The following is a 13,030-nucleotide window of genomic DNA, read 5'->3' as shown; positions in this document are numbered from 1 at the left end:
TAATTTCTGCTTGCTAGGTTGTTTGGTTTACTTCGTATACAATTATAAGTTTAAAAAATTTGGTAAGCATTTTTTACAGGCTTTAGGCAAGATGTTATGGTGGATGTTATGACTGTTTGCTAAATTTTTACAGGGGCATGATATAGGATAAAAAAGGGGGAAGCTATGAATTGAAGATTTTCTGTACCTACTTCGCAAGGTATTTTGACCTCTGAATTTTTTATCATTAATGTTGTAGGAAATTTTGCTCCAGATTTTCATTTTTATTTTCTATTTTACCCTTAAATCCATGTCATCTTGTGCAAGTTATTGACTATATGTAGGTGCAACAGTTTGCCCGTGTCTGTACCACAAATAAGCTAACATTGCCTCTTTATCTATGTACAAGGGAGATGGGGTGTTGGGAAGCATGGCTTAATCAAATCTTAAAGGGTCCATGAATGCTAAGCTAAATCAAAACACTGGCTTATGTTACAAATTTGATAAAGCATAGTCAATCCAGTTCTTATCAAATTATAATGCAACAGAGCAATGGTGAATGTGGAAGGGAAGGATTTGGGACTATTATTCCAATCAATTAGTTTGAGGATAAATTTCAACAACTGTCCCTGAACTTATATAGTTGTAACAATATAGTCTTTTAATTTTAAAATGTAACATAAATCCCCCCTAAACTTTCAAATTTTGCACAGTAAAATCCCTCTGACTTTCAATTACTGATTTTTCAGTTAGAAACTGATGTGAATAGCTCCCGCATGGCACTTAGTCAACATTTTTCTCTCATCTCTTAAGCAAAGTATAAAATTATTCTCTTTATGCATGAAAAATAATTCTGTCTATAAAAAGAAAAATGATTTAATTTGTACATGACTTGAGAGAGAAAAGAGAAATACTGACTAAACTCCATGCTAGAATTGTCCAGGTCAGTGTCTAACTGAAAAACTGGTAATTGGAGGCTACAGAAATTTTACTATGTAAAATTTGAAAGTTGATGAGATTTTATGTTACATTTTTAAGTTAAAGGAATGTAATGTTATAATTAAATAAGTTCAGAGACAATTGTCAAAATTTATCCATTAGTTTGATATATATCGAGAGACCTACATTGTTACGATTCTGTTGTAATTAAGAATGGTTGAGATCTTTGACCTTGCAGCACTTGCCAAAATTTAACCACTTTTGAGGTGGATGAGGAGAAACTAGGCATCAGTTAAGCAATAGCATAAATTAATTTTTGTCTTGTTTTGATTGTCTTTGACTAGAATCTGTTTTGTTGGGCCTTTTTTTTATATATATAATTAACAATCTACTAACCTCTGGTCTTGGTAAATGCAAACCATGGTTAGAAATTAAATTTCCAGTTTCAAGGCCACCTGATCCTATAATCGCGGATTGTTTAGGATGTTTACTTGGCCATTTTGCTTAAAGATGGTAACAAGAGAAGGGCTGCAAAACTCATGATCTTTGCAGTTGAACATTGTCGAAAACCATTGGATTCGACGTTGTGCAGCAAATTCTGTTGCCTTGATATCCATGTGAGATTTGTCAATATAAAACACCAGATACCATGTCAAACATCTCTATAAAAGCTTGGAAAATTTTAACTTGGATGAGAAAACAAGCAATCAAAGGTAAAAAGTCCCAGCTAAAAATTTAACTCCCAAAGATTCAACCAAGCTGATCGTTGTTGAATTATGCACTTCTCAACCCACCAAGAGGATGCAAACGCATGAAATGTGTAGTATCGCTAGTGGCTGCATCAGGGTTAACTGGATTCCTTGTTGATTACAGTTTCTATTGCACTTCTAACAAACAGTTCACTTGAAGGAAAATTCTACATCAACTAGGCAAAAAGGAGATCCATTAATTTGTGTGCTGCTACTTAACAAGGAAAGAAAATAAAAGCCTCGTGTCTTCCTGGATTTCTATATAATATCGAGTTACAATGGGAACATTTTGGAACCCCAGAAAAGAATTTAATTCTATACCCTAGCGAAGAATTTCCTTGATCTTCTTCTTTTGATCTTCCGTTAGTGAGGTGGGGAAAAGAACCTCAAAGGTGACATAAAGGTCACCTTTCTTTGCGCTAAAATGCAGTGGCATCCCTTCCCCTTTGAACTTCCTTACTGCCTTGGGCTTAGTGATTCCCTGTACAAGATTTACACGTGTCATTTGAGTTAAAATGATATGTCATTGTTGCTTCATACTTCATTAAATTATTATTCCAAAGTAAATATTACAGAAAAAATATGGAGAAAAAATATGGAGAATATGTTCCACTCTAACCTTTGTGCTAATGTCCACTAATTTTTCATCGAGATGTTTAATGGTCTTCTCAAAACCAACAAGGGCTTGAACCTGACAAAAATAGAGGTTAAAGAAATTAATTACATTTTCTGTCACAATATTTACACAACAAAAAGCAAAGAAGAAGGTACTTGAGCATGTGCATGAAATTTACCAGTGTAATGGTCACAGTTGTGTGCAAGTCATTGCCTTCCCTTCTGAAGCGATCATGGGGTGCTGTACGAATACGGAACTGCCAAGATTGTGACGGTCAAGACTGTTAGTATTTAGTACAAAAACAACAGTAGCCAAAAAGTCAAAAAGTGACTTAAAGACAAACCTTCAAATCTCCAGGCTCGCCATCTATTTTTGGCTCACCATCTTCATAGAAAACCACTTCCTGCAACATGTGCAAAAACATTATATGCCATGACAATGCAAGCAATGACACTCACACCACCATATATATAATAAATGTCACCTCTCTTATAAATGCTATCGGAAGAAACATAAGGCTACACAATATCTCCCCCATCCACAGGTTCAAACTCCACCAGTTGACACCAACAATATTTCAAAAATATGGTGATGCAGTTGGTATTATCCAAGATCTGATGATTAAAGTTGCAATCTCCCACCCAAACTAAGGGATTTAACATAAATTTTGGGAATGTAGCAATGAGCAAGTACTTGTGAATTTGGAATTAATTTTTCAAAGAAAAAGTTGCAAAATTTGCAGAGATTTCCATAGTGAGGTACATTTTTATATATGGGAAATCAGAATATAGCATAAAGCATGCACCATCACATGTTTGATAAGAATGTTTCAAACAACACCAAGGATTATAATTGTTTATCAGAATCACTCAGAGAGGCAAGCCATAACAAATTTTCATAAGCACTCCAAGGCAAGCAAGCACACAAAAAGTCACAAGTGTCTAAAAAAGAAACTGAAATAGAAGTTAAAATACCAGACAATTCTCATCAACTCTAAGAGCTATTACGCAGCATTTAACATACACTTACATCACAGACATTTCAAAGTAAGAAACCTTTACCATCATGCAACAAAGGACTTACAAAGAAGATAGGACAGCAATTGGTGTGAGGCAATAAACAGGTAATTAGAAAGGAAAAAACAAAGAAGGGATAACAATTTTCATATGCATGGAGTTTGAAATGCCTAGTTTTCCACCACAATGTGATGGTTAATCAAGTTAAATAAGAGGAGATTGAAAGCTTACTTGTCCATCTTGCATGCCTTTCTCAATATCAACCGTGATAAAATATCCCTCCCGTTCGTATTTGACGTTTTGGCATTGGTCACAGACCTGAAAGAAAATATCTCCTTAAATCCTCAGAATTATGGCAGATGGCACAGTGATGGCAATAAAACAAATGAAAACAAGTTAAGACTCTTAAGGAGGCACGTGTTGCCAATCAATTATGGTTTTCAAGCATTTTTTATGCAATGTGTAGAGAAGCTATCATCACATTTCAACAACAAGTTTATCCAGGTGATGGTATACCTCCTCTGTCATCTGCTGAAACATCCCTGGACCAATTTGCCTATGATAGACTTGATTTTTGCAGTTACAGCGTCTTTTACCAGGGGCTGGCTTTAAAACATTTTTCTCCCTCCAAACCTGATGAATCCACATGAAAGGTAACACATCAACAAAGCATGCTAAAACATTAACAGAAAATCACTTTCTATTTTCCCCCCTTGTCAACTAGTAAAATAAACAAAAGGGCAACACACATGCCCCTGCAAGGTAAAATTATATCAAGCAATCAAAACTACTATTTTAATGGCTTTAACTTAAGATTTTGCTCCACCTAGCTATGTTTGACCGTGTCCTAATACTAATAGATTGACTTTGTCTGACCTTATTCAATTTGTAAATGATAGCTGGCAGTTCAATTGAGGTCAAGTCTTGGTACAAGCATAACATTGCTCCTCTGTGACCACAAAATCATGAGTTCAATTTGAGAAAAAAAGGTTTTGAAAAAGGTAAAGCGAGAGGACGACAATCTCCTTTTGCTTGCTGCTCAGCTCAACAAAGCTCAATCATCCAAATCAATAATATATTCACAGCTTATGCAAAGATAGACTCCCCCCTTTCCTCCCCTTTAATTAGTTAACTTATTTACTTTTTTCAGTTTTTCTTTTGTTGCTTGGGAAGGTGGTTTGCAGGTGGTGGTGTCAATGTAAGATACAGACAAAGGTTCCCTTAAGAAAGGTTATAACAAATGTTATATACTAATTACAAGGAGCCTATAGAACTTTAATATATGTCCTTACTCCAGCAATCAAATTCAATTTCTAAAACAAAAATCACTCAATAATAAATATAATGATCCTTACCTTCAGTGAGCCACCCATGTACAAGTCTTCTAGTGTCGCATCCAATTCGACGATTACATCATCACCCTTTACAATTTTCTCTTCCTCTTCCATGTCACCTCCACCACCAAAGAAACTAGAGAGACCATTTTGTTAGATTAAAGAACTTTCAGTAACTTATTACAAAAGTGACACAATGTTAAAATGATTATTAGATGGAACAAAGGCTTATGCACGCAGTAAAGAGCCACAAATTTCCAGAGGAAAACATCTTAACCATAATGCTTATGTTTTTTTTGTGAACTTATGAATGATATCTGGCCAACATGTATGAATGATAGAACATGAGTACATGAAAGCTAAGTCCCGTATTAAGTAGGTGGCCATCTGAAAGGTTTTGTTGTTTTAACAAACTACATTGTTGTAACCTGAAGCTAAAGTTAGTAGGATTCTTCATAAGACAGTTATATGGATTAAGGAAACATGTTGTAACCTGCAACTAAAGTTGTTTTTTTTAGTTTTGAGGATTATGACAAGGCCAAAATATACCAGAATCACATCAATCCATTAAATCTAAATATACTAATCATCCCAGTTCTATAACGAAGCTAACACATTTTATTCAATTGAAACTATTTTGGGTGCGGCAGTTGCATAACAAAATTTCAAAAAACACTAAAAGACAGAAAAAGTAGAAACTTACTCTCTGAAAAGGTCATTAAAGTTCATCCCCATTCCTCCACCTCTCCCTCCACTAGCCATGTGCTGCTTAAGCCCTTCCTCTCCATACTTGTCGTATATATCCCTCTTTTGGTTGTCCGATAACACCTCATACGCTAATAATAATGATGATTAACTTAAATTAATCGTAAATTCATCACTATTAATTAAAACATTAAAAATAAATCATTATTACCATTGTTAATCTCAGCAAATCGCTTATTAGCTTCTTCATTTCCCGGATTCTTGTCAGGATGGTACTTCAATGCCAGCTTTCTATACGCTCTCTTGATCTGTTCATCGGATGCACTCCTCGGCACTTGCAATACATCGTAATAGCTCTTCCTGCACTAGATAATTAATATTCAGCAAAAACATACTCAAATACTACCAGTAGTACGGAGAAAGAAAGCGGCATACCCTGCAATGGCTGTTAGGGCGTAGGAAAGAGCGCATAATAGAAACAGAAGCTTTGCTCTTCGAAGCGCCATTGAAGATTTAAATCGGGAGAGTTTGATCTCTCCAAATCTGAAAACCTAAATAATTATTAGATCTTTGTACACCTTCTCTAATTAAAGTTTTCGAGTTTCTAAATGAAACCGACTCTCTCTCTCTCTCTCTGGCGCGCGCGCTCTTGTTCTTGGCTTCGTAATTTCTGGGATGGTAAATACCTTGAAAGCGGATGGCAGGGTTAAGCACCAAAACGGAAGGCACCGATGACTTGACCAACTTCAGTGACCACCTTTGGCAACGTGTAATTGTCGAAACCAACCAATCACCGCATGCTTGAGGTTGTTCCAACCAATCAATGTTAACCACGTACGCAATCACTGTAATTGAAGTATCGTTTATTCTATACGACGTCGGATCTGTTCATGCAAAACTTTACTTCGTACTCTGCAAGTGGACTTTATGTTGGACCAACCCAACCCATTCTTCTATCATAGGATCAGATCCTTCGAATCCAATCTGCTAGCATAAGTTTCTTCCTAATGCATCTCCAGCCCCCGCTTTGGGTGAAAAGCCCAAATGCTTTTTCATGTTCATAATTTTGAACGCAATGTCGCAGTGCAAATAGCACACATCCATTGGGCTAACGCTTCAACCAAACATAAGCTTTGGTGGTAGGTAATGTTAGCATTGGCTTCAGGGCGCTCGCTTTTGTCCTGTTGTTTTGCTGATGCTTAAAGGCCGTGTATTCCATTTCTTGCAAGTCAAAAAATAAATAAATTTAAGGTTTTTTTTTTTTTATAATTTTGTCCAAATGTTATTATTTTGGTTATATACAAATACTAAATCAAATGATATACTTTGTCTTTTGTTTCTAAAATAGAATTAAAAATGTTAATAAGATAAAGCACGTATTAAGTCGTCCAATAATAGCAATAGGATAATGTATTATGCAGTTGATGCATGTTGTCATTGTTAATATTTGATTTTTAATATTTAAAAAAAATATTGAGTTCGCTCAAAATTGTCATTCTATTTTTGAGATTTTAAATATGTAATAATACTTTTAACATTAGCAACTCTAATTCAATAAATGGTGCTTTTTGTATGATTTCAGGGTAAAGATTAGGATGATCAAGGGGCGGTTACAATCCAACTCTTCACAACAACCAGTGATTTTGATTTAAAGTTAAAATTGTGTTGGATAGAAAGATAAAAAATTAAGAGTTAAATATTATTTTAAAAATTTTAATTTTTAAAAAAAGAAATCATTTAATCTCTAAAAAATATATAAATATTATTAAAATGAAAAAATAATATATTATCCAAACAATATTTATGAGATTAAAAGTTATAAGAAAAGTTACCCTTATTAATATTGTACTAAATAAGCTTTAAATTGATACTTAAGTGTTACTATTAGTTTTAATTTTAATTTTTAATTTTAATTAAATTTAAAGAATGAAATTTTTAATTTTTTAAATTAAAAAAAAATCTGATTTAATATGAAATTAAACTAATAGATTTTATTCTGATTAAATACCAATTTTATTCATTTCAATTCAATTTAAGTCAAAATGAATCCAAGTCCATTTCAATTCAAATTAGTGCACGGCGGGACAACGTCTGACCGAGTAGGTGCGGTGCATGAACGTGGAAGATGCATTGCCTGCAACGAGCTCTCGACGGTGGAGAAGCCACGACTGTGTCGTTTCTAGAGGTACTCGTAGCACAATCTAAAGCCACACCCTGCATCAAGGACCCCACAAACCACGGCCCCTGCCTCTCTCTCTCTCTCTCTCTCTCTCTCTCTCTCTCTACGTATACATATAATCCCTATCTTAGCTCATCCCACAGCAACTGACAAACTTACACTTTCCATCTCTTTCTCCTCTCTCCTGGGTTGGACTGTAGTGTGGAGAATGGGAAGAGCACCTTGTTGTGAAAAGGTGGGGTTAAAGAAGGGAGGTGGACGGCGGAGGAGGATGAGAAATTGGTCAATTATATTCAAGCTAATGGGAAGGCTCATGGATGTCTGTGCCCAAGAATGCAGGTGTCTATCCAAGAGTTATATATGTTATTATATAATTTGATTCTGTTTCTTTCCCAAATGTAATGTGGCATTGATATATTGCTTTCTTTTGTTCTTGTGGGTTGAAAGGATTATTGAGGTGCGGGAAGAGTTGCAGACTGAGATGGATTAATTATTTGAGAGCGGACCTGAAGAGAGGGAGTATATCAGCCGACGAGGAAGAAATTATTCTCCAATTGCATGCCTCTTTGGGGAATAGGTTAGGTTTGCAGCACTTTTCATTTCCTTCATTCACTTTCATTTGCTGTTTATCTTTCGCTTTAATTTCTGTCACTATCAACTATTATATTTCCCACAGTTATTCGTCCAATGAGTTGGTTGGGAAGAGCTCATTCATTACTATCGCTAGTTAGCCGGAATTTACAGGCTACAAAAATATGTTTTTAAATATCAATATGTTTTTAAAATTGTTAATTTGAATGTATTAAAAATATTTTTAAAATTAAATAATGCAGATGGTCCTTGATAGCTAGTCACTTACCCGGACGAACAGACAACGAGATTAAAAATTACTGGAGTTCCCATCTGAGCAGGAAAGTTCACATCTTTAGCAGGCTTGGGAATGAAAATCGACCACTGGCTATTGATAAAGCTAAGTTGATGATGGGAAGCAACAAGCAACGCAAAGCAGACAGATTTGCAATGAAGAACAACAAAAGCCATGTACGTAAAGAACCTTGGGCATCAACCAAGGGTGGGCTCGAGCAAATTTGCATTGGCCCTGATCCCTCTAAAGACGGTGACGGAATTAGACCCACGCTACAGACCCCTGTTTTAGTGAAAGAGACCTTATCTGTTGCCAGCGAGGATACGGCGATTTTGGATCCACGTGTGGAAGATGAAGATAAGGTGCAAACGGACCTTGTGATTCCAAGTCCATGTCAAGAAAGAGCAGAAGGAGAAGGAGAAGGATTGGTGTTGCACTTAAGCGAGGAAGAACAATCAGAAATGCTAGGACCATATCATGGGTTCGCTGGCAAAATGCTACTTTTTGACGACAATATACAAGACGAGTTGCTGGATGCTGAACAAGAAGATGATGTCTCTTTAACTAGCTTGGAGGGAGAGAAGAAAAGTACTGTAAGAAGCGAAGATCAGCGTGAAAAAGAAAATGGTAAATTGAGCTCAAATGATGACTTGTACGTATGTTCTTCAACAGCGTATTCCTTTGATGAATGGAGCTGGGAGAATCTGATGCAATGGGATGAAAATGTGGATAATACGATATTTTCTATTTGGGAGAGTGATAATAGTGAATTAGGAGATGTTCAAAAACAAGAAGAGATAGATCATGACAAGCAAAATGCATCCGTTGCTTGGCTACTTTCTTGATTATACACACCAGTACATTTAAGAATTTCTGTACAAGTTTCAAAGTGGTGATCATCATTGTAAAGTAGAAAGTTAGAAACTGGAGTTTACCTCTCCAATGGACTATTTTTCAAAAAAATGTAGCATACAGGCGTGTTTGGATGCTGTTAAGTGGTCAAGTGTGAATGTACTTTCTTTTTCCTTTTTTCCTTTAATAATAATTGCAAAGGGTGATCGAAAAAAGGACAAACGAGTAAACGCATTTTTATGTTTTAAAATTTTCAATATTTTTTTTTATTGAACTCCTTAATATTTTTAATTATGTATATATTGATTACCTTAACAAATTTTTTCCTTAAAAAAATCTTCAAAAAATTTATAGAGAGGATAAAAGTACTTGAACCTAATTTAATTAGTCATGAATTTGATCAATTTTTTTATTTTGTTTTTATCTTAATAATATTCAGACTTTGAATCAAATAATCGCCTCGCACAATAATGTATTATTATTTTTTATTAAAAAAATATTTTTTATATATTTAAATAACATAATTAAAAAATATATAAATATATTATTAAAATTTTGCATGCAACTTATATTTTTTTTAATAAATAAATTTATATTATATAATAATAAATTAAAATAAAAAATTAAAAATAAAAATTTCCATTGGAAAACTTACTCTATCACGCTATTCTGTGGGGAAATTCATATATCGACCCTAAACTCCTATAAAGAAGAGAAGTGATCTCATCTTCGATCTGCCAATTGTTAGTAGTATGCCATAGAGTATATCATTTAAGTATATATCTTGTATATGTTTTTATTAATAAAAGGGCATTTTCACTTTTCCATTTACATAATATATTTATGTGTAATAGAAAAGGTCTATTGATATTTTGTTAGAAATTATATTCTTAAATTGTTAAAAATATGAGTAACAGTATTTATAGTACAAAGTATCATAAATAGATTCACAATCGATGATACTTCACAATAAGGACATGACTTATCCAGAAAGATTGTAATCATGTTTGTTCCAAGTTATTTATATGAGATGTAAATAAGATGGAATAGTGAGTCTCATGCCATATATTAAACATGATAGGTACTTATACATGATAAGTAGGCCGAACCAATGACACTTATGACAAGCACATGGAGTTTACTCTTGTCAATGCATCGTCATAAATCATATCAGTGCATTTAATCTTTAGACCTAAGATAGCACAGTTATCTTATATATAGGTGGCTTGAGTTTGATACTGCTTTCATACTTGTACTGTGTATGGGTATATGTGCATGTGTTAGCTCCTACTAGTTATATATGGAAGTAGGTGTTGATCAAGATGGAATCTGTTCCTCTAAGTAAATAGGGATAAAATCCTATGTTCATTTAATTGTTCTTGATATTTCAAGTTCCTGGCCAAAATAGATAGATTAATCAGAAAATAGTTTATGATAAAAAAAATATTTTAATCAAGAACTGGAATTAAAAGAGAACATAATATTCATAGCAAATGGGGTTTGACATAAACCATGACTCCAGCACGAATTGAGATTTTGTAACAGAGAGATTCTAGTGCATGGTAACATATGATTATAGGTTCATTTAAGGTAAACCTTATTACTGATTGGGTGGCCATGGTATGCTATGCTAGGTGTTAACCATGGTCTATGAGGTGCATAAAATGGTTTAGAGAAATCATTTATGGTAAGAAAGAGTTCTGATGATATTAAGAGTTGATATCATGTCTCATTATTAATTAGTGATGAGCCTAGTAAGTCACACACATACACAAGTAATCACCAAATTAAATATAATTTAATTAATTAATTAAAGAGTTTAATTAATTAATTAAATAGATTTAGTTTGCAATTAGATTGCAAAGTTCCTAGCATGGCTTGAAACCAAATATAGGTTATTTGATGTATAGTATAAGTTAAATTTATATTCAAAGTGTTTAAATATGAATTTAATTAATGAGAAATTAATTAATAGAGATTAATTAATTAATTTATATTATATATAAATTGATTAGAAGAAGAGAAATAATTATTTTGAGTTGAGAACTCAAAATTAAGACATAAGGGCATTTTGGTCATTTCACAGGGTGACATGTAGCACCATGAGATGGTGACACATGGCACTACACATAAGCTTGCCAAATGTCTTTTAATCATGTAAGATGATCAAAGACAAGATTAAATATAGGTTTGACACTTGGCATAATGTGATTGGGTCAATTAAACCTAGAACCAATCAGAAGGTGACATGTGGCAAGGGTTTTAATGGTGACCTAGCAATATAAGTGTTGTTATGAAAAGAAAAATATAACAAGCTGTTGCCTTTCTCTTTGTGCCGCCACCTTGGAGACCTCTCCCTTCTCTTCTTCTTCATCTCTCATCAATTCTAAGAGATTAGCAAACAATCTCTTGAATTAAAAATACTAGAAATTATTTTTAGTGTTCTGTTTGCATCTCTGATCTCTCAAAAGGCAAAACTTAATTTTCTAATTCATAGAAAAAGCTTTAGAAACTGTTCAAGGGCTGTCATAGGTGATCTTGGTGTGGATAAACTAGAGGGACAACATCTGGTATCCTAAAGATGCATCCCAAAGGTGCCAAATATACTGCAGTACATCAAGAGATTAGTGCACTTGTTCTTGATCTAATCTAGGGTTCCAAAATTAATCTGATTAATTTTAAAATCTTAAATGACAAATATAGATCAAAAAACATATTAAAAGAGTTTTAATATGTTGTTTATCATTGTAATCAAATAAATAAAAATGAATCTTGCATGATGCATGTGACACTAGATGAAAATTTTTAATTTCAATGATCTAAACTTATGTTTTTCATACTTCCACTCCTTCAATTAGTATCAGAGCCACTATATTTACCATTTAGATTGTTAATTATATGATTTAATTGTGTGGTATAATAATGAGATGATAGATCCATTGCTGGTTGCAAAGAAAGGTGGTGACTTGGTGACCAACACCATCAATGGCGCACATCAATGGTCTCCAAAGTGGTGCTCAAGGTTTGGCCTTGGAATCTGCAATTGTTACATGTTTTAAGGTTCATCCTATGACTAATTAAAATGTTTAATTCGTTGTTTTAATCACACAATTAAATTGTGATTCAAATCTGAATTTTAAAAATTGTTTGAATGTGATTCAAATCTGAATTTTTAAAGCTGTTTGAATATTATTCAAATCTGAATTTTAAAAGTTGTTTGAATGAGATTCAAATCTGAATTTTTTGAATTTGTTTGAATGTGATTCAAATCTGAATTTTTAAATTTGTTTGAATGTGATTCAAATATGAATTTTTAAATTTGTTTGAATCATATTCAAATATGGATTTTTAAGTTGAATATGTGATATTCAATTTAATTTATGTATGTATGTTTTATTTAATTGTTAAATAGTGATATGCATGATGGATGATTATGGACTATAAAACACCAATGTGATTGGATTTATTTCTTTTATATTTCTTTGGATTGTAAATTAATTAATTTATTTTAATTTATTTTGGGCATGTATTATTAAGGTTGTAATAATTTTTGGATTGTAATTTCATTCATTTAGTTCTTGTAAATTCGCCTTGGTATGCCAAAGATTACTATGTAATTGGATTGCAAGAAGATCAAGGAGGTCAAGAGTATTGGTGTGACCAGTGGGAGAAATTTAATATCAAGTGTTGATTATGTACTCCTTCAGCAACTCTTGTAATATGAATAAATGAAATGCACCTAGGAATGCCCTGATTCAATTCTTGGTGACTCAGAATTGAATCCCTTAGAAAGTCC

At 33.4% G+C, this 13,030-nt stretch overlaps 1 protein-coding gene and 1 pseudogene across 1 annotated transcript; one reads left to right on the top strand and one right to left on the bottom strand.

Annotated features, from left to right (window-relative positions):
- Positions 1-1,759: 1,759 nt before the first annotated feature.
- On the bottom strand, positions 1,760-6,058 carry LOC110659239 (dnaJ protein ERDJ3B). The gene is made up of 10 exons (XM_021817106.2): positions 5,774-6,058; positions 5,550-5,698; positions 5,337-5,469; positions 4,655-4,769; positions 3,816-3,932; positions 3,531-3,617; positions 2,627-2,686; positions 2,462-2,539; positions 2,287-2,358; positions 1,760-2,148 (listed from the first exon to the last, which is right to left on the bottom strand). The coding sequence occupies exons 1-10, from the start codon at positions 5,842-5,844 to the stop codon at positions 1,990-1,992; spliced, it is 1,041 nt and encodes a 346-aa protein (XP_021672798.2). The 5' UTR covers positions 5,845-6,058; the 3' UTR covers positions 1,760-1,989.
- Positions 6,059-7,725: 1,667 nt separating this feature from the next.
- On the top strand, positions 7,726-9,537 carry LOC131175357 (transcription factor MYB12-like; annotated as a pseudogene).
- Positions 9,538-13,030: the final 3,493 nt, after the last annotated feature.

The sequence above is a fragment of the Hevea brasiliensis genome, chromosome 2, assembly GCF_030052815.1.
Source record: "Hevea brasiliensis isolate MT/VB/25A 57/8 chromosome 2, ASM3005281v1, whole genome shotgun sequence".
Classification (NCBI taxonomy): Eukaryota; Viridiplantae; Streptophyta; class Magnoliopsida; order Malpighiales; family Euphorbiaceae; genus Hevea; species Hevea brasiliensis.
This window is presented reverse-complemented; position numbering and strand designations above follow the sequence as displayed.